This window comes from Taurulus bubalis, assembly GCF_910589615.1.
Source record: "Taurulus bubalis genome assembly, chromosome: 18".
Taxonomy (NCBI): Eukaryota; Metazoa; Chordata; class Actinopteri; order Perciformes; family Cottidae; genus Taurulus; species Taurulus bubalis.
Window position 1 is genome coordinate 19,962,689 of NC_136606.1, and position 21,122 is coordinate 19,983,810.

Below are 21,122 nucleotides of genomic sequence, written 5' to 3' on the forward strand. Positions count from 1 at the left end.
TGCACATGGACATAGCAGAGGTCATCCTGAACAAGACTGCAGTGGAATATTTATGTACAAGTCTATGGATCTGTTTTTATAGCCGTTTGAATATTGCAATATTGTGAAATTATGAATATCATTATGAAATTCAAGCTGACTTTGAATTAAATTTTCTCAAAAACTGTACAGTAATATTTTGAGGCCATGCACATGGGCATAGCGTAGGTCCCCCTGAACAAGACTGCAGTGGAATATTTATGTACAAGTCTATGGATCTGTTTTTAAAGCTGTTTGAATATTGTGACATTGAGCTGGCCCCCGTACCGTAACACCTTGAATAGAGGTGCATTTAGAATTGCAACTGCGGCTCACTTGACCGCAGTGAGAAACGGGGTCTATTTTTTTTTTTTATCCAGTGAATGCAATGCGCTTCCGTAAGCGGCTGTGTGACCAAAGCCAAGAGGAGCTCTGATGACACAAAGGAGACGTCCCTCCACACAGATGTAACGCGCTGCTGCTACTTCCCCCCAGCACCAAGGACACCAGCACACTTTAGATCACGTTGGTAACTGCTTTCATTGTCACATCCGTACTGAGCCAGTGGCCTTTAAATCCTGCACTGGAACATAGTGGCTGCAATAAACATGACATATCGTAGATGCTAGCAGAAATGTATACTTGTGACAAGTTATTATTCTTTAATAACGCAGCAGTTTTAGTTTTCTAATCAGAAACAAAGATGAAGCTGATCCCAGCGTGTGTGAATGCAGGTTAATAACCTGATGGTGTAAGCATCGCTTCTGATGGAATAACTAGCTGTGAGGAAGCTCACATCACTGAAGCACTCCAACGATCTGATATCACACACATTCCTGTTGGACACACCAGGTGCTGGCTGTGTGTGTGTGTGTGTGTGTGTGTGTGAAGTCCAGTTTGTGCACCTTTGGCCCACTAGAAGCTTATCTGCTCGGTCGTTGACTTCTGACATCACCAAAGAAGAAGATCTATGTTGTGTAACGGGTTGTTTTAATGAGATCATTACAGCATTAGCAGCTTTTCCCATGGTCGTGTGTCTGCGGCTGCTTCTGTGCATATTAATGTACCGTTCATATTCATGTACAGTCATCGTTACATGTTAACACAGGTCTGTCTGCAGGTCGACTCTCAGCTTTCATCTGAAACAAACACTGAGCTTTAATCATTTCATCAACTGTTGGAATTGAAAACAAACTCAGAAGTGCTCCCTCTTTAGAGCTTTCAACCATGTTTATTCATTGAAATCAGCCTGCCTATAAATTAATGTGTTAATGCTGCGTGACATGACGCACGTGTTCAGTTCATTGTCGAGTCGCTCCACAGAGACGCAGCATGCTACCGGCTAACGGCTTCCTATTCGGAACGCTGGGCCATAATTATGGTTACAAAGGTCAGCACTTTGGTCAAAAGAGCCTAAATCACACACTGCATACATGTTAAAATGTCCTCTTTAAATGTTACAGGTGGAATGTTTAAACCTAAACCACTGGAGCGAGCGCTGCCCTGTGACACTCCTGTGCTCATACCCAGGCTCACCACCGGGGGCAGCAGCTCATGACTCAGTGAAGATGTTCTCACGCCTCCTGGGAGGCAGCCTTCCATCTGCTGAGTCCATACCGTCAGGACTCTTCTGATCTGACCCGTTCAGTCAGACCCCTCCAGCAGCCGGCCTGACGCCTGAGCCCCGCCCCGCCCCGCCCCGCTCGTTCCTCCCGGTTTACTGTACAGGCTTTTGTTTTCTGGCTAGATGGTTTCCTTAATCCATGGGATATCTACCAGGCTTTATTATCTTTGTTGGACAAAAACAGAGCCAGACATGAACAGCGCAAAGATGACAGGAAGTAGTAAGTAAGCCCACCTCTCGTTACTTTAACCACCTTCATCCTCAGATACCAAGCCGTCACCACGCGGCAACAGCTTCATGCTTCACTGTGACATCATCAGTTTCCTTGGAAATAACAACCAGAACTCCCTTTGTTATTGTAAAGGTCTGAACAGTTCCCAGCCTCACTGCTTCTGGCGTTGAGGAGAGTCTACCTGTAAGGTTGTGTTCCTCTGCAGGACCACCGTGTCTAGAACACATTTACACCTTCACTGAAACATTTATTGCATTATTTATATTGCCAACTTAGAAGATGACAACATAAATAACATGTTTGTTATGCTGAACAGATTAATGATTAGACTGGACTCAAGTGATTTAAATAACAGAAAACAAAGAACACATGATTAAAAACATTCTCAAGTGCAAATCATTAGTGGACTGGTTCCATCAGAGCAGAACATGTGTGGGGCAGCAGAACCAGCTAGGAGCCGAACTCCACCGTCTCCTCTGTGATGGGCTTGAACTCGTAGTTTCCTCTGCCGTCCATGTGGAGGTAATACTGAGGACAGAGAGAAGAGTCAGGAGAGACCGGTACAACCAGCTGAACATCAATCTGCCTTATAAGTCACAATGCAGCGAAACGCTTATAGTCCCTAAAGACTGTTTATACAAGTGGATACAGATTATCGTTCATAATTTGCATAATACACATTTAGTGGGCAGCCAAACAAGCATTATGCCTGATCTCTGAGGCTTTCTTTAGAAGTCATAACACATGGAGGAGTGTTTACCTCGTGGTGCTTCCACAGAGACTTCCTGTGAGACACTGTGAACAGAGTGATGCCCACCTGAGGAACACAGAACACAGAAGTCATCAGTTACTGTTGTAGAGATCCTGAGACATTAATATTAACAAAAGATACTAATTTAGGGTTGATACTAATAGCCAACCCTCATTTACCGATCATTATCCTTTAAGCAACAGATCAGTCCTTGCATGCAGAAGTCTGAACCGGTTAAATCCATCATTTACCGCCAACCAGTGGTGGCCGTCAGGGCCTGTAAGGCTTCTCTGTGGCCTAAACACAACCACGAAGTTATAGCTTACAGTCGGTGCCGCAGCTGATCCACTGAAGGCCCAAGTAGAAAATCCACTGCCGCCAACTGAGTGTACAGCTTGATCGATTAATCTATCGACTATTCTACCGATTAGTCGACCAGTCAACGACAAACGTTCCTCCAAAATATCAAACCGACAATTTCATTTAAAACTGTGAACGTAGCAGTTTAACTCGTCACTAAACTCATCAAGAGGATCTCATCTCACGGTGCAGAAACATGTGATGAAACTGGCAGCAGCGTTTAGTTAATGAAGATATTGATCAGCTGTGACCTTATCGGCCCTTTCCTTTTATAAAAGTGTACTTTTTAACGTTTTGGTATTTGCTCTGCTCAACCGAGTTAAAACATATACACAAACAGACTGTATGTGTGTGCATGAGCAGCGGTCGGATCGTACCGTCCTGCAGTGGCTGTAGATGAAGTCCTCCACGTCTACACTCACTGCACTGGTGCACTCATCCAGAATGGCAAACTGGGGCTTGTGGTAGAACAGCCTGGCCATCTGCAGAGAAACAGACATTATTATTAAACTAAAGGCCACCTACAGACAAACAGACATTATTATTAAACTAAAGGCCACCTACAGACAAACAGACATTATTATTAAACTAAAGGCCACCTACAGACAAACAGACATTATTATTAAACTAAAGGCCACCTACAGACAAACAGACATTATTATTAACCTAAAGGCCATCTGCAGAGAAACAGACATTATTATTAACCTAAAGGCCATCTGCAGAGAAACAGACATTATTATTAACCTAAAGGCCATCTGCAGAGAAACAGACATTATTATTAAACTAAAGGCCACCTACAGACAAACAGACATTATTATTAAACTAAAGGCCACCTACAGACAAACAGACATTATTATTAAACTAAAGGCCACCTACAGACATTATTATTAAACTAAAGGCCACCTACAGACATTATTATTAAACTAAAGGCCACCTACAGACATTATTATTAACCTAAAGGCCACCTACAGACATTATTATTAACCTAAAGGCCACCTACAGACATTATTATTAACCTAAAGGCCACCTACAGACATTATTATTAACCTAAAGGCCACCTACAGACATTATTATTAAACTAAAGGCCACCTACAGACATTATTATTAAACTAAAGGCCACCTACAGACATTATTATTAACCTAAAGGCCACCTACAGACATTATTATTAACCTAAAGGCCACCTACAGACATTATTATTAACCTAAAGGCCACCTACAGACATTATTATTAACCTAAAGGCCACCTACAGACATTATTATTAAACTATAGGCCACCTACAGACAAACAGACATTATTATTAAACTAAAGGCCACCTACAGACAAACAGACATTATTATTAAACTAAAGGCCACCTACAGACATTATTATTAACCTAAAGGCCACCTACAGACATTATTATTAACCTAAAGGTCACCTACAGACATTATTATTAACCTAAAGGCCACCTACAGACATTATTATTAACCTAAAGGCCACCTACAGACATTATTATTAACCTAAAGGTCACCTACAGACATTATTATTAAACTAAAGGCCACCTACAGACATTATTATTAACCTAAAGGCCACCTACAGACATTATTATTAACCTAAAGGCCACCTACAGACATTATTATTAACCTAAAGGCCACCTACAGACATTATTATTAACCTAAAGGCCACCTACAGACATTATTATTAACCTAAAGGCCACCTACAGACATTATTATTAACCTAAAGGCCACCTACAGACATTATTATTAAACTAAAGGCCACCTACAGACATTATTATTAAACTAAAGGCCACCTACAGACAAACAGACATTATTATTAAACTAAAGGCCACCTACAGACATTATTATTAACCTAAAGGCCACCTACAGACATTATTATTAACCTAAAGGCCACCTACAGACATTATTATTAAACTAAAGGCCACCTACAGACAAACAGACATTATTATTAAACTAAAGGCCACCTACAGACAAACAGACATTATTATTAAACTAAAGGCCACCTACAGACATTATTATTAACCTAAAGGCCACCTACAGACATTATTATTAACCTAAAGGTCACCTACAGACATTATTATTAACCTAAAGGCCACCTACAGACATTATTATTAACCTAAAGGCCACCTACAGACATTATTATTAACCTAAAGGTCACCTACAGACATTATTATTAAACTAAAGGCCACCTACAGACATTATTATTAACCTAAAGGCCACCTACAGACATTATTATTAACCTAAAGGCCACCTACAGACATTATTATTAACCTAAAGGCCACCTACAGACATTATTATTAACCTAAAGGCCACCTACAGACATTATTATTAACCTAAAGGTCACCTACAGACATTATTATTAACCTAAAGGCCACCTACAGACATTATTATTAAACTAAAGGCCACCTACAGACATTATTATTAAACTAAAGGCCACCTACAGACATTATTATTAAACTAAAGGCCACCTACAGACATTATTATTAAACTAAAGGCCACCTACAGACATTATTATTAAACTAAAGGCCACCTACAGACAAACAGACATTATTATTAAACTAAAGGCCACCTACAGACAAACAGACATTATTATTAAACTAAAGGCCACCTACAGACAAACAGACATTATTAAACTAAAGGCCACCTACAGACATTATTATTAAACTAAAGGCCACCTACAGACATTATTATTAACCTAAAGGCCACCTACAGACAAACAGACATTATTAACCTAAAGGCCACCTACAGACAAACAGACATTATTAAACTAAAGGCCACCTACATGAGAAACATACATTATTATTAAACACAAGGCCAAAGAAAGCCATGTGTGCAGCGAGTGAGAGCTGGGAGAGGCCCACAGCACCTGACTGAGCAGCATCATCCGTTTACAACATGGATAGATGGTGTCTTGTTTTAGGAATGTACATCACAGAGTCCTTACAGCCATCCTCTGCTTCTCTCCTCCACTCAGGACATCCATCCAGTCCTGGACCGAGTCCCAGCTGCCCTCCCTGTCCAGGATGTGACCCAGCTGAACGTTGTCCAGGTACTCTTTCAATACCTGGACACACACAAGAGGACAAAGTCATTAGACACACACAATGAGAGCGTGTGTGTAGGAGTGTTAGAGTGAGAGCATGCGAGTGTGTGTCAGTGCGTGTGCGTCAGTGAGTGTGCGTCAGTGAGTGTGTGTCAGTGCGTGTGCGTCAGTGCGTGTGCGTCAGTGCGTGTGCGTCAGTGCGTGTGCGTCAGTGCGTGTGCGTCAGTGCGTGTGCGTCAGTGCGTGTGTGTCAGTGTGTGTGCGTGTCTCACATGATCAGCGATGCCTTTCCTCCGCTGCTCTTCGTGGGTGTCGGGGTAGATGACTTGGTCCCTCAGAGAACCCAGAGTCATGTACGGCCTCTGAGAAACGACACGTTCATGACATCATGACAGAGTCAACGCTGTGGTTATTTTGTTTAGTTTGTACACGTTACTGTAAGAGACACGACTCCTAAAGCTTCAGTACACATTTAACTCGTTTTAATCTTTGCACCAGTGGTGGATTGTTCATACATGTTGTATGCTTTTTAGACTTTACAATGTTTATTTATATATGCATTTTATATCAGAGATATTGGTATCAATGTAAATATGATCTAATATACAGTTACATATACTGTTATTGGCTGCAGTTCTGTTCATAGTTGATCTTTTCTTATAGTTAAATGTTAGTGAATAATGTTCTTATTTGTACCATCATAAAAGACAATAGTATGTGTATATAATATATAAGTACATAAGTTCAACATGTATCTGAGAGTTAAACGTGTTGCCTGGAAGATAAACTGTTTTACCTGTGGAACATAGAAGAGCTTCCCCCTCTCAGGTTTGGTCAGTTGTCCTCCAAACAGAGGCCACAGCTTTCAAAAGACATACAATCGCTTTTTAATGCCAAAGAAAAAACATACATGCAGAACATACGTCCATTATTTATTTATTATAAGTGCCTCCCAGGTGAGTGGAGCGTGTCTCACCTCTCCCAGCACTCTGAACAGAGAGCTCTTTCCACAGCCGTTCGGTCCACACACGAGGACATTGGTGCCAGACCTCACCTAGAGGACAGACAGTGGAATACAACAGTCTCATTCAGTTTAACTCACTGTGCATAGTCACACGCCTCAACCAACAGTCAGCTCAACATTGATTAAATGATTAGCGTTACCTCAAATGTGAGGTCTTTGATCAGAACGTCTCCGTTGGGTGTTGCTAGGGGTGCATGGTCAAATCTGCAAATAAAACAAAATGTTGCTTTAACCTGTGCAAAAAACATGCCGCTGTATATTTAAGTGCAGAATAAGAGAGACCTACTTGATGAGGTTGTCTCGGTTAATAATCTGACCGCTCCCAGGAACCAGGACCAGTTTCTCTGCAGGGTTTGAGTCTACAGTGAAGGAAATGAACAACATGTTAAGTGTCTGGCGGCACAGCTGCAGTCATGCGAGATGGAACCGTCTTGTTGGATTAGGACTGTGTACCCTTCTCCTGCTGGGACACCATGGTGCGCTCATATTTGCCAGCATTCAGATCCTTCAAGACTTTCATCAGTTCAGTGATACGTGTTGTGAATCTGTCAAGGACATGAATTAAAAAACATCACAAACATTGTAATTCAGCCCAACAGATCCCAGCTCTGTCTCATGCAGCATTGTACAAAGACAAATGTACAAATGTCTGCATTACTAATGGAGCTGGTCTTTGCAATTTCATTTGTTAACGCTGTTCTAACTTTAGTCATGTTCTAACTTTAGTCATGTTTTAACTTTGGTCATGGTTGTAACTTTGGTCATGGTTGTAACTTTGGTCATGTTTTACCTTTGGTCATGTTTTAACTTTGGTCATGTTTTACCTTTGGTCATGTTTTACCTTTGGTCATGTTTTACCTTTGGTCATGTTTTAACTTTGGTCATGTTTTACCTTTGGTCATGTTTTACCTTTGGTCATGTTTTACCTTTGGTCATGGTTGTAACTTTGGTCATGGTTGTAACTTTGGTCATGGTTGTAACTTTGGTCATGGTTGTAACTTTGGTCATGGTTGAACTTTGGTCATGGTTGTAACTTCAACGCTACAGTTAAAACATCACGACAACAGTTTGTGACAAACAATTTGTAACACTAATAATTGTACATTTTTAAAACTACACCGCCGAACTGCATGCTGGGTAAAGCTCGACCACTAACACGACAAGAAGAGAGCTTTCAACTGACCACCACCTGCTGTTGACTCTGCTGACGGGGAGGCAGACAGACCTGCTGAACTCAACCGTGCAATGAGATGTAGTGGAAAAGCTTTCATTCATTGAAAACGTAACTTTAGGTGAAGCGGACGAGGACAAATTCAACTGAATGATGGCAGAACTCGACCCCAGAGAGACCTCTGTCCTGACAAGCCTTACATTAAGTCATTAAGCAAACTGTTCAATCCAGAGCAGACTGGAAACATGACAACCTCAAAGATTAGAAAGTACTACCTGCTATTTTTCAATGCTCTTTTAACACACTTCTTTTTTTCCTTCTCAGAAATCTCATTTAATGGAAATGACATACAATTTAGTGCTTTTAAGAGGAAAAACATGGATTTATCCTTTAAATGGCTACTCGGTTTTAAAGGACATTCAGGTGGATGAACCAACACTCAGCCTTTTTTATATCAGTTTCTACTTACTGATTTTTTCATGTTGTCTGTACTGATGGGAACACTCACCCTGAGAGACGGGTCATGTCTCGGCCCGCCAGCACAATCCTGCCCAGGGCCTGGGACATCCTCAGCAGCATCCTGCCGCTCTGGTAGTAGTCCTGCAGGCCACACCTCCATGAGTTCACCTCAACACACTCATGCAACGCAATGTCTGACACGCTCCTACAGGGAGACTTGTTTCTTAACATTAAGATGCGTAATTGGAATAAGACGTTTATTATTGTCAAGACTACCTTATTGCTGTGTATATGCAGGTGTGCGCACTGACTAGTTTGACAAGCATTGACATAAAGGCCAGACATCCAGTGCACTTTAACATACACTTTAACATACACTTCACATTACTGTTATCCACCTGTCTAAGCACTTTATCGTATACTTCATTTACTATCTATTGCACTGTTGTCGTTGATTGTCTCGTCTAATGTTATGCACCTTCCACCAAGTTTGTGTAAACATTCCTGGTAAAGAAACAGTTTCAGATTCTGACTTCCATTCAAAGACAAAACTGATGTCAAATCATTTAAAATGTCAAAGGGTCAAAAACTGGAATGCTTTCCAAGTTGTATTTTGCCACCCAAAAGAGTGTGTGTGTGTGTGTCTGTGCTCTGACCTCCAGCAGCTCAGCGTGTGTGTGTGTGTGTGTGTGTCTGTGCTCTGACCTCCAGCAGCTCAGCGTGTGTTCTGGTCAGGTGTCAAGGGTGTGTGTGTGTGTGTGTGTGTGTGTGTGCGCGCGCTCTGACCTCCAGCAGCTCAGCGTGTGTTCTGGTCAGGTGTCGAGGGTGTGTGTGTGTGTGTGTGTGTGTGTGTGTGTGTGCGCGCTCTGACCTCCAGCAGCTCAGCGTGTGTTCTGGTCAGGTGTCGAGGGGGTGTGTGTGTGTGTGTGTGTGTGTGTGTGTGTGTGTGCGCTCTGACCTCCAGCAGCTCAGCGTGTGTGCTGGTCAGGTGTCGAGGGTGAGCCGCGGTGAGGAACGGCCGGCTCACCACCATGTAACCCACCACGGTGGCCAGGTCTGTGGACACAATCATGGTTATGACCTATTCTATGAATATGGTTCTCACACACATGCTCTACTTATATTTACACTCATTCTACAAGGGTCCTGCCATGTGGCCCGAGACAAGGATGTTGACTCAATACATTTATAACAATACATGTATTGAGACAACATCCTTGTATATCAAACATGTTAGAGCATAAATATACCAATATTTATGCTATAAATGTTTGATATCCTTTAAAACCCTGTCTGTGTACTACCTGTAGTTAAGGAGTACATCAGTCAGAAGGACACCTCTGCATGCATGAAATCAAGTCTTGTGAAAGAGAGGTTATATTTCCCACATGTTCTATATTGAACAGCACAGGAGCCTCAGTAAAATAAAGCAATTTATTCATATAAATTAATCAGTAAATGGAAATATGAATTGGGTATACATAATTCACACCTTTAAAAAAGGTAAAATAGTGTGGTGAAAAATGTGTGTGTATTTTCTTGATCTATTTACTTTTGTTTGCTTACAAATTTGTCCTGATACTTAATACTAATTATTGTTGTCATTAGCAAGGAACCTACATATCAGGGATTAAAGAGCTATATCCTTACACTTGGCAATTATGCTGTCCACAAATCCCATGGAGAAGCGAAAGAAGATGAAGTTATGCAAGTGGTCCACCTGGAAGACAAAACAAATGTTTTAAGTTTGGAAAACACATGTGATGATGACGACTGGCACAGAGCTTTCCCCTTTGTACAAATTCATTTTCTTTTACTTAAAAAAAAAAAAAGGTCTGCAATGTTTCGCCACTACTCTTGCAAACTGTGCAGAAAGAACTACTGCCGTACATTTATTATTCCATTAGGCAACATCATGGTTTCAGCTGCTTTGTTGCATAACTCTGTTTCCATGAAATGGTTCCAAAGCAGAGACTCTATCTGCACAAAGTAATAGACCTGAGGCATGATATGAAGCAGAATGTTGGGTTAGTTGGCTTAATGGTTACAACGGTTGCGTACTCCTTAACAACGGTTGCGTACTCCTTAACAACGGTTGCGTACTCCTTAACAACGGTTGCGTACTCCTTACCGGCGTAGAAAGCCACGGTTCTCTCTTTTATCATGTTCATATAATTTATAAACGTAAGTGTCATCTTCTTGAAACGTGCTGCCAGTGCTGCATGTCGGAGGATGCATTGCCTTTCCTTTATAATTAGATCTCCTTGCTTGTTAAAGCCTGTTAAGTTATGCATTCACACAGTCTGCAATTCTTTTGCCAGCTGTTCTTCTGCATTTGGCAGCTGCAGCTGTGTTACCTTTAGTCTAGATTAGGCTTAGACTTAGAACTCCCTCGTAGTTCATTTGTGAAACGTGCAGCTCTGTTTGTGATTGGTCATGTGCTGCAGACACCAGTCATCTATGAAGCTGTGCTCATAGCAATATGGAGAAAACATGGGTCGAGTTACCACCGCTGGGTGAAGGCTTAGAGTGATTGCGGTTGTTATGTTAGTGAGGTCAGACAACAAAAAGACATCCTGGTATGTTGAACTAGCTTTGTAGTGCAGACCTGTGGTTGAAACCGAATGACCCAACGCACTTAAGGAGGAACCTCCAGAAGAAGACCATCACATGGTTATAGGTGCAACAAACTCATTCTAGACCACACCCATCAGAGTTGCAGGCAATAGAAAGAGGTGACACCTAGTCATACATGATACATGCAGTCCCTTTGGACAGTTAACATTAAAAGGGAAATACTGTTTAAAACTGTTACCCACCAGTTTCTTGAATGTGGTGTAAATGGTCTGCTTCTCCCTGGTGTTCCCATTGTAGAATGCAATCTCCTCACTACAGGGAAACAAACACACATCACTGCAGTGTTGTAGTGAACAGCTGTGCAGCCGTAGCTTCTGAGCAGTGGATGTGGTTACCTGTTGGTAATGAGGCGAGAGTTGACGAAGCGGTACTCTCCCTCGTACCGCTGCTCGATGACGGTCATCTTGCCGATGGGCCTCCTCAGCCTGGTCAGGAAGAGGCCTGAGATCAGCAGGTAGGACATCATGACGGCCGGGCCCTAGGTGGATACGTTCAATTCACTTCCTGTTTGCTGGATGATTTTTACACACAGCTTTTAGCTATTGTAGGATCTGCACAGTCGGTGGAAGTTCAGCCACATTTTGGCAATCCACTGATCCCCTTACCGTCGCCTAGTTTATGCAAACACTCAGACACTCAGACTGCAGCAACAGCCTGGAATACTTTTATCATTATTGATAACATGGCTCATTTTCATTTACAGTCTCTGGCAGGTCAATCAGACATGTTATACACAAGTAAAATATCTGCAAACTTTATCATACACAGTAAAGATTTCATAATTATATGAAGTTTACTTTTTATAAAAAAGGGTTTTTAACAGGTTTCTACTGATTTGAATGTGGCCTGTGTGTCGTGTCAGCTGGTCAGACAGTAGTTCATGTGAGAGAATCATTGCTCTGGTGAACAACTTGAAGGTCTCGATAGTTCCCAATACGTCTGAAATCTGTCAAATTAAATTTGATTCTGTTCCAATTGTTAGGGCCCGAGCACAAAGGGCCAGAGAAGGCCCCATTGAAACGGTCATGTTTATTATTCTGCAAATTAATTGTTTTTTGGGGGCTTTATCATATCCCAAAACTCCCCAAAGTTGACATGCATATCAGGACTGGTGAAACATTTGATATCTCAGGGGTCTCACATTTAGGTATAAAATAATGACTCTATAGCCAACTGCCGTAGCAGCACTTTAGTGGCACTTTAGTGGCTCTTACTGATGGCACTTTGTGGTTTAACTTTATTGAAGAAGTTGTACTTTCTTGATTCTTGTAGTTCTGAGTTTGTACTTGTGGTTGAATCACTTATTGTTGTTGCTTTGAATAAAAGCGTCAGCTAAATGAAATGTAAAGTAAAAGCTACCTGCCCATACACATTCACACTGTAGGCTCAGCTACGGGAGACATTTGGGGTCAGGTGTCCACACATGGACATGGAGCCAGGGATCGAACCAATCCTCTGATTGAAGGACGAACCAGAGTCTCCACGTAGGAAACGTTCTCGTTGAGCTTGCTGTGGCAACGCATCATTCACCATGAAGAAAGAAGAGGATTTCTCTGGGGATGTCACAACCTCATGGAACCTTCCACACATGTCAAAGGTTATGGAAATACATATTGAATATAGGTTTTGGCCATAAATTGCCTCAATAGCGCCCCCTACAAATGATTAAAACAGCAGCCCCAGCGCTGTGCTTCCCCTGCATGTTTGGAATCTGTTCGGCACGAGTAAGACGAACACTCAACGTCTTCAACCTGCTCCAGACCGAACCGGAAGCTATACTTTAACAAACTCCTCCTAGGGCATTCATCAGATCCACTTCAAAAGTAGTCAGTGCAACCTAAAGACCTTAGTGATTAAAAGGTACCAGAAGCTTTACGTTTGTCGGAGCGGCCATTTTACGTGAATGTCTTCCGGGTCTCGTAACGTGGAACACCTTTCAAGTTCCACCATTTTCTTGAGAGCCATTTTAAGAGCTTGGGATCATTGTGCTTCCATAGACTGAAGAGGCCATGCAGGAGATGACTACTCACCTGAGCACCAATGGCACTGGTCAGCTTAAAGATGTACAGACCGATGTCCAACAGAGGCTGAAGACACACAAAGACAGATGTACAAATAATACTCCAAACTGGGTGAACAAGTCTTGGGGATTGAACTGTTCAAACTCAGCTGGTATATATTGCTCATAATATAAATGATGTGACAATAAAGCAGTGCACAGTACTGAGGCTTATCAGGCATCATCAGATGTGATCAATCACACCCCAGGAGTAGCGCGTCTTAAGGAACGGGTAATCTGCCTGCCACTGACGTTCATTTCATTCTATGACACAGACTTAAAATTAAAATACATGCTTGATGATTGTTGAACATTATTCATTTGAAAGCCAACAGTGTTGTACCTTGCTGAGGTTGGAGTATAGGTCCACTACACTGTTGCAGAACTTCTCCACATCCTGAGTCAGCAGCTGGTCTGCATTGGCTATCCGGTTGTCCAGGTTTCCCATTTTGTAGTAGGTGAAGCCTCTAAAAGAACCAGAACACAGTGAAGACTCAAAGAAACAGGAAACACATTGCCTCCTTGCGACTGAACAAAAGCATCAAAACATGGAGATCAAGGTGTGTATAGAAAGACCTCGCACACAGAATAGGTCATTATGTTGAGCTGCCACATGTCAGGTGACTGTCAGGCTTTGGCCTCTGAGTTGAAATCATCAGATGAGTGCTGGTGAGGGGAAAAGGTGACCTTCTTTTACTGTGTCAAGGTGACTTTACACCATCGGTGCATTGGAGGGCATTCAGTTTGTTCAACAGGTGTTGCTTTCTGAAACGGGCCCTGAAATATGAATATATCAAACATATACATCCCTTGTGTCCCCATGAAGTACTTACACAAGTCATGTGGGAAGAAGTACTATGAACGTGCCTTTGATACACAGAACCATCTGTCAATCAAACTCCAAGCCAGCTGGGAAAAAAACGAAAACATCTTTTCTAACGTGAAGCCGTCCATGGGGTTCTTTGAACTTCTTACAATGAAGAAATACTCTTTTAGTTCGGATAAAGGTGATGCTACTCAAACGTTTAACAGTTCCCTCTCTGGTGCCAGTAGCTAAAGGACACGGATTGAAACGCCATACGACTGATGGATTTCTGTGTGATCTCATATTGCGAGAATCCACCCACTACTGCTTCATTGTAGTATGTGTACCCACTACTACACCTACTACCGCTGCATTGTAGTATGTGTACCCACTACTACACCTACTACTGCTTCATTGTAGTATGTGTACCCACTACTACACCTACTACTGCTTCATTGTAGTATGTGTACCCACTACTACACCCACTACTGCTGCATTGCTTTGCAAAGCAACGCAGCAGTAGTGGGTGCACCTGCACGGCAGCTGGATTCTGACATACGAGACTGAATGGTCACCAGAAGAAGGCCCTTGGTGGAAAGCAGCCTCAGCAGTGCCGTGGTACTCACTGCAGGTACTGGTCGTACAGGTTCTTGGTGAGCCGCTCACGGAACCTCAGCTTCAGCTCGAACAGACCCAACTTCAGGAAGTTGTTCACCAAGGCGATCTGGAATGAGCGAGTCACAGACATGAGAGCTCTGCAGTACTGCTGCACAGCTGTTAGCATCCTTATGTATTCATGCTGATTGCTGGTTTGGTTTTTCTACTCAAAGCAAAGGATAGGAATGAAGAGAACATGAAAAAGATTAATATTTAGTATGATTTTACAAGATCAATCACTCACAACGTAAAGGGTTAGGCTGGAGATAATCTATGTTTGTCTAGTGGTCGGTGAGGATTCGGGTCTGATCAGGTTCAATAGTCATCAATGCACACTAGAGGTTCACAAATGTATTTGGGATTTATATAAATGACTCTACGAAAATATAGTTATCATAACAGAAATGTTAACAAAATCCACATTCCAAATATAAGATTGAAAAATGTACTTCTGATGCACGCGCTTCCTCGTTTTAAATAAATGCAACAGAAGTCTGTAAATATGAATTTAAAAATAATGGAAATGTCCATCCAAAACATATTTGGCTGTTGGTACATTGATATGTAAACGTTGAGCCTACATGTGCAAACTGCTTGTTGAGCTGGGTGTCGTTACCATAAACACACCCATTTCTCCAAGGTTACAAATATACAGAATATAGCCAGCCTTCACGTTTAACATTGAGAGACATGTTAGATCAAAATAACAACCATGCTAAATTGTACTGTAAGTGCATGAAATGATTCAATGACAATAATTAACCATCACCAGGAATTAGTAATTAGAGTAGAAAACATATCAGGTCTCTGTACACGTCTAGAAGAATGAAGACTGAGGAGAACGACAGAAGAACATGAAGCATGGCAGCAACTGAGATCACACTAGGCACACATTTAAAACATTAACAAACAAAAAAAAAACACTTACAAGTGGCATGAATTTGATAAAGCTGAACAAGTAGGTCTTGAAATCTTTTGTCGAGCGACCGATAATTGCACTGCAAACCACAACGTGCAGAGAGATGAGCAAACAGAGTCAGTGGACAACAGATGATAACTTCCTCTGGAACAGAAGCTGCATAAACACAGTGGAGTCCGGACAGACTCAGGAGCACCAGTCAAGTTATGCACGTCTATGTACAGCAGGAATGATGTTCCTGTTCGCTTCTTATTTCATATCTGTCCTTATCGTTTCAGTACTCGGACAAAAGAGATCAATAATTTGGACTGAAGTAAGACGATGAAATATTATTATTAATTATGAGTTATGTCCTCATCTCTTAGGCAGGAACAAGGTCATTCCTGAAATACGTTTCTCTCCAATATCAGTAGAACTTCATTTTTAGTGACAGAAATATCCATTTCAGTAAAGTTATGAACCCATAAATTGAATGGAATTCCATGTGCAAATGTTTGTAAGTTAATGTAAGCTATGCATTCATGTTACTACTGGAGAACACACAGGGTTACGGAGGGAAACGTCAACCTCAGACACAAGAGATGAGAAGCACTATGACGGAGTAAACTGTTAACTGTGCAGCGTTAGTCTCAAAGCTGCAGTCCATGACCTGAGACCGTTACCCCCGGTATCACTGATATGTAGGAGTAAAAGTGCTTCTGGAACAGACGGCTGTCTCTGCTTATAATACCGCTGAGGAAAACCAAAACAAGTCATCACTTCTTGCAAAGAATCACATAGATGATGATGATGATGATGATATATATATATATATATATATATATATATATATATATATATATATATATATATATATATATATATATATATATATATATATATATATGACTGAGTGGAAGACTTCAGGCACCATTGACTGTATCAAAGTATTTGATGACCATCATGTTCACCATCGTGTTGTTTGTCTAATGACGTCTGAGCCTCTGAACATGGTACTGTGTGAAAATGACTCATTCATAAACAGTTCAAGCATATTGTTGTTAAATCCACTGCAATGAAGCTGAACGTCTACACTTCAACCAGATATTGATGCTTTACTTAAAATACATCAGCAACATGATGTCACCGTACCTCTGACCCAGACTGTAGTTCTCTTGTCCGTCAGTTGATGTTTTATTTAACATGAAGGACTGACAGCAATAAACCCCCAGTACACGTTTCTGGTAATAAATGGTGAACCAGTCAAAGTACAACGGTCTGACCTTTCGATCATGGTTCCATTCTGGATCATCCACACGTCACAGTAGGTCCTGGCCACCAGCATGGCAGCGATCAGGACCAGGTAGCCCATCTGTAGAGACAACAGACAGTTAGAGGGCCAGGTAGCACGTCTGTAGAGACAACAGACAGTTAGAGGGCCAGGTAGCCCATCTGTAGAGACAACAGACAGTTAGAGGGCCAGGTAGCACGTCTGTAGAGACAACAGACAGTTAGAGGGCCAGGTAGCCCATCTGTAGAGACAACAGACAGTTAGAGGGCCAGGTAGCCCGTCTGTAGAGACAACAGACAGTCAGAGGCTGTAAACAGTGTCTGTAGAGACAACAGACAGTCAGAGGCTGTAAACAGTGTCTGTAGAGACAACAGACGTTAGAGGCTGTAAACAGTGTCTGCAGAGACAACAGACAGTCAGAGGCTGTAAACAGTGTCTGTAGAGACAACAGACAGTCAGAGGCTGTGAACAGTGTCTGTAGAGACAACAGACGTTAGAGGCTGTAAACAGTGTCTGTAGAGACAACAGACGTTAGAGGCTGTAAACAGTGTCTGTAGAGACAACAGACAGTCAGAGGCTGTAAACAGTGTCTGTAGAGACAACAGACGTTAGAGGCTGTAAACAGTGTCTGTAGAGACAACAGACGTTAGAGGCTGTAAACAGTGTCTGTAGAGACAACAGACGTTAGAGGCTGTAAACAGTGTCTGCAGAGACAACAGACAGTCAGAGGCTGTAAACAGTGTCTGTAGAGACAACAGACAGTCAGAGGCTGTAAACAGTGTCTGCAGAGACAACAGACAGTCAGAGGCTGTAAACAGTGTCTGTAGAGACAACAGACAGTCAGAGGCTGTTAACAGCGTCTGTAGAGACAACAGACAGTTAGAGGCTGTAAACACTGCAGATCATTACGTCTCATATCTGCTCCGTTGATCGGATAAGACAGAATGTCCCAGAGGAGCCGGTGACCTTGAGCTGATGTCTCTGTACCAAAGGTCTCTGCTGTGTGTACAACTAGTGCAACTAGTACTTTGTCACTTGTTTAGGATCACATGGCAGCAGTTCAGTGATCTTTAGTTTAGTACTTTTACTAAATAAACCATCATCGTCATTATACACAACGACACACAAATACAACATGGGGTGTTTTCATTTAAGATAACAAAATAAATGTATAGACTCAAAAAACCAATAGCTCATTGTTATGACTTATGACCATCACACGCGTGTAGCAGGGTCTGCTTCTTGCCTCCATCTTCTCTCTCTGCTGCGTCTGCTTTGGCAGCCTATCACAGTGCACAGGTGAGGTGGGGAGCGGTGTTAAGGGGACAGTTCAACGGCGTACCTCTTTGCAGAAGACTTGAGGGACCATGACCCGCACAATCTGGAAGATCCGCAGGAAGAAATCTTTGTCCACTGCTGCGCGGTCCTTTCTGCCATCTTTCTGGATGAAGAGACGCAACAGAGTTCTGTCATACAACTACAGCGAACTATATATATACATACACACATACACGACAGGTTATGGACACTTTATAGGTCCTACAGAGGAAAAGAATGACTTACTTCAGCGTTCAGCACTGCATCTGAGCCTTCTTTTCTCCTGCAGAGAGAAGACTACACATGTTGCAATGCAGAGAACTCATGAGCTACAGCTAAACACTCGTGTTTCAGACATTAATAACTATGCACACATTTAAAAACCTCAATCCACATTTAGACTTTCTTTTCTACATTTGACAGATGGACAGAGTGTAATAACTCCACACACATGTAAAAGAGCTGTGGCCCCATAGTTGATGCTGTTTAGGACATTGAACAACTCATCTGAAGAAACGTCCGTTTGGACCAGAAGCTTCTGAAGGCCTTGAGCAGCAGGTGATAGTATGTAGATAACCTCAGGTCAGGGTCAGCTCTCCTCCCTCCTCCTGAACTAATTTCTTAAACGCATTTCATTGCATTGAGGCTAAAATTATTATGTATTTATGATGTTATTATCAATGAATGAATGCCAGATTGACCAATGCGGCTTTCTTTTCAAAGCATATTAATTATTTCAAACTCAGCGTAAATGGACGTCATGAACACATGAATATAACACATTCACATGACTTTTACTAAACTTTTGGAGTTTTATTTTTCCAAGGACTTTTCCAGGCCTGGAAACAGCCTGCCTGCTCTCACAGAAAGAGTGACGAAGTCCTGACAGGTCGCACTCACCTGTCAGAATGAGGAGCTAGCCACTGCTACTAGCATCAGACAGCCGTCACTAGCTCACCTGTCAGGACGGGGAGCTAGCCGCTGCTACTAGCATCAGACAGCCGTCACTAGCTCACCTGTCAGGACGGGGAGCTAGCCGCTGCTACTAGCATCAGACAGCCGTCACTAGCTCACATGTCAGGACGAGGAGCTAGCCGCTGCTACTAGCATCAGACAGCCGTCACTAACTCACCTGTCTGAATGAGGAGCTAGCAGCTGCTACTAACATCAGACAGCCGTCACTACCTCACCTGTCTGAATGAGGAGCTAGCCACTGCTACTAGCATCAGACAGCCGTCACTAGCTCACCTGTCAGGACGGGGAGCTAGCCGCTGCCACTAGCATCAGACCGCCGTCACTACCTCACCTGTCAGGACGAGGAGCTAGCCGCTGCTACTAGCATCAGACCGCCGTCACTACCTCACCTGAGCAGCGTCTCTGAGAGTCTAAGCGGTACTAGCGCCCACCTACCCGCCATGTTGGGCCGCGCGCCTCCTCCGCTTCAGCAGGCACAGCACCAGCAGAATGCCGCCGGCTATGGAGGAGTTCTTTGCCGTCAGGTGTTTACTGAAAGTCGCCATGTTTCCTACACGACGACTACGGGACGGACGGTTAGCTAGCAGCTCTCTGGAGGTTGCTGCAGTTCACGACGGCATTCTGGGAGTCTTCTTCTTCTTCGTTGGTGTTCTCGGCAGCAGGCCTCCAATAGGTTGTATTGCTGCCACCTTCTGATCTGTTCTCCACATTACTACTACTTCTCCACATTATTTCTTCTTCTTCTTCTTCTTCTTCTTCTTCTTCTTCTTCTTCTTCTTCTCCACATTACTTCTTCTCCACATTACTTCTTCTTCTCCACATTACTTATTCTACTTCTTCTTCTTCTCCACATTACTTCTTCTTCTTCTTCTTCTTCTTCTTCTTCTTCTTCTTCTTCTTCTTCTTCTTCTCCACATTACTTCTTCTTCTTCTCCACATTACTTCTTCTCCACATTACTTCTTCTTCTTCTTCTTCTTCTTCTTCTTCTTCTTCTTCTTCTCCACATTACTTCTTCTTCTCCACATTACTTCTTCTACTTCTTCTTCTTCTCCACATTACTTCTTCTTCTTTTTCTTCTTCTTCTTCTTCTTCTTCTTCTTCTTCTTCTTCTTCTTCTCCACATTACTTCTTCTTCTCCACATTACTTCTTCTTCTTCTTTTTCTTCTTCTTCTTCTTCTTCTTCTTCTTCTTCTCCACATTACTTCTTCTTCTTTTTCTTCTTCTTCTTCTTCTTCTTCTTCTTCTTCTTCTTCTTCTCCACATTACTTCTTCTTCTTTTTCTTCTTCTTCTTCTTCTTCTTCTTCTTCTTCTTCTTCTTCTCCACATTACTTCTTCTACTTCTTCTTCTTCTTCTTCTTCTTCTTCTTCTTCTTCTTCTTCTTCTTCTTCTTCTACTTCTTCTTCTTCTCCACATTACTTCTTCTTCTTTTTCTTCTTCTTCTTCTTCTTCTTCTTCTTCTTCTCCACATTACTTCTTCTTCTCCACATTACTTATTCTTCTTCCTCTTATTATTATTATTATTATTATTATTATTATTATTATTATTATTATTATTATTATTACTGTCCTCCCAGATCCTTTTATCCAACCAGCTTCTCTCAAGAAGACACACAGACAGATTAGTCCTTCTCCTTGACTTCCAATACCCTAAACACTGATGTTTATGTTAATCCTACAGTCCTCTCTTTAGTTACTACTTTAGTTATTACTCACTGGCTAACGTTTAACAGCTAAAGTACAAAGTACACTGTTACTTTACATACAACAGGAGTATTACTGTGCCCTGCACAGTTAGTTTTGCAC

General features: G+C 42.1%; 1 protein-coding gene across 1 annotated transcript; it reads right to left on the reverse strand.

Moving 5' to 3' along the window:
• Positions 1-1,724: 1,724 nt before the first annotated feature.
• On the reverse strand, positions 1,725-19,860 carry abcd3a (ATP-binding cassette, sub-family D (ALD), member 3a; the record flags this gene model as incomplete). Its single annotated transcript, XM_079234476.1, has 23 exons — positions 1,725-2,402; positions 2,635-2,691; positions 3,363-3,467; positions 5,924-6,043; positions 6,295-6,384; positions 6,819-6,884; positions 6,999-7,076; positions 7,187-7,250; positions 7,333-7,405; positions 7,500-7,591; positions 8,726-8,817; positions 9,635-9,732; positions 10,327-10,396; positions 11,496-11,565; positions 11,649-11,791; positions 13,344-13,400; positions 13,716-13,839; positions 14,804-14,901; positions 16,416-16,485; positions 17,016-17,104; positions 18,366-18,464; positions 18,587-18,623; positions 19,751-19,860. The coding sequence occupies 23 exons, from the start codon at positions 19,858-19,860 to the stop codon at positions 2,325-2,327; spliced, it is 1,980 nt and encodes a 659-aa protein (XP_079090602.1). The 3' UTR covers positions 1,725-2,324.
• Positions 19,861-21,122: the final 1,262 nt, after the last annotated feature.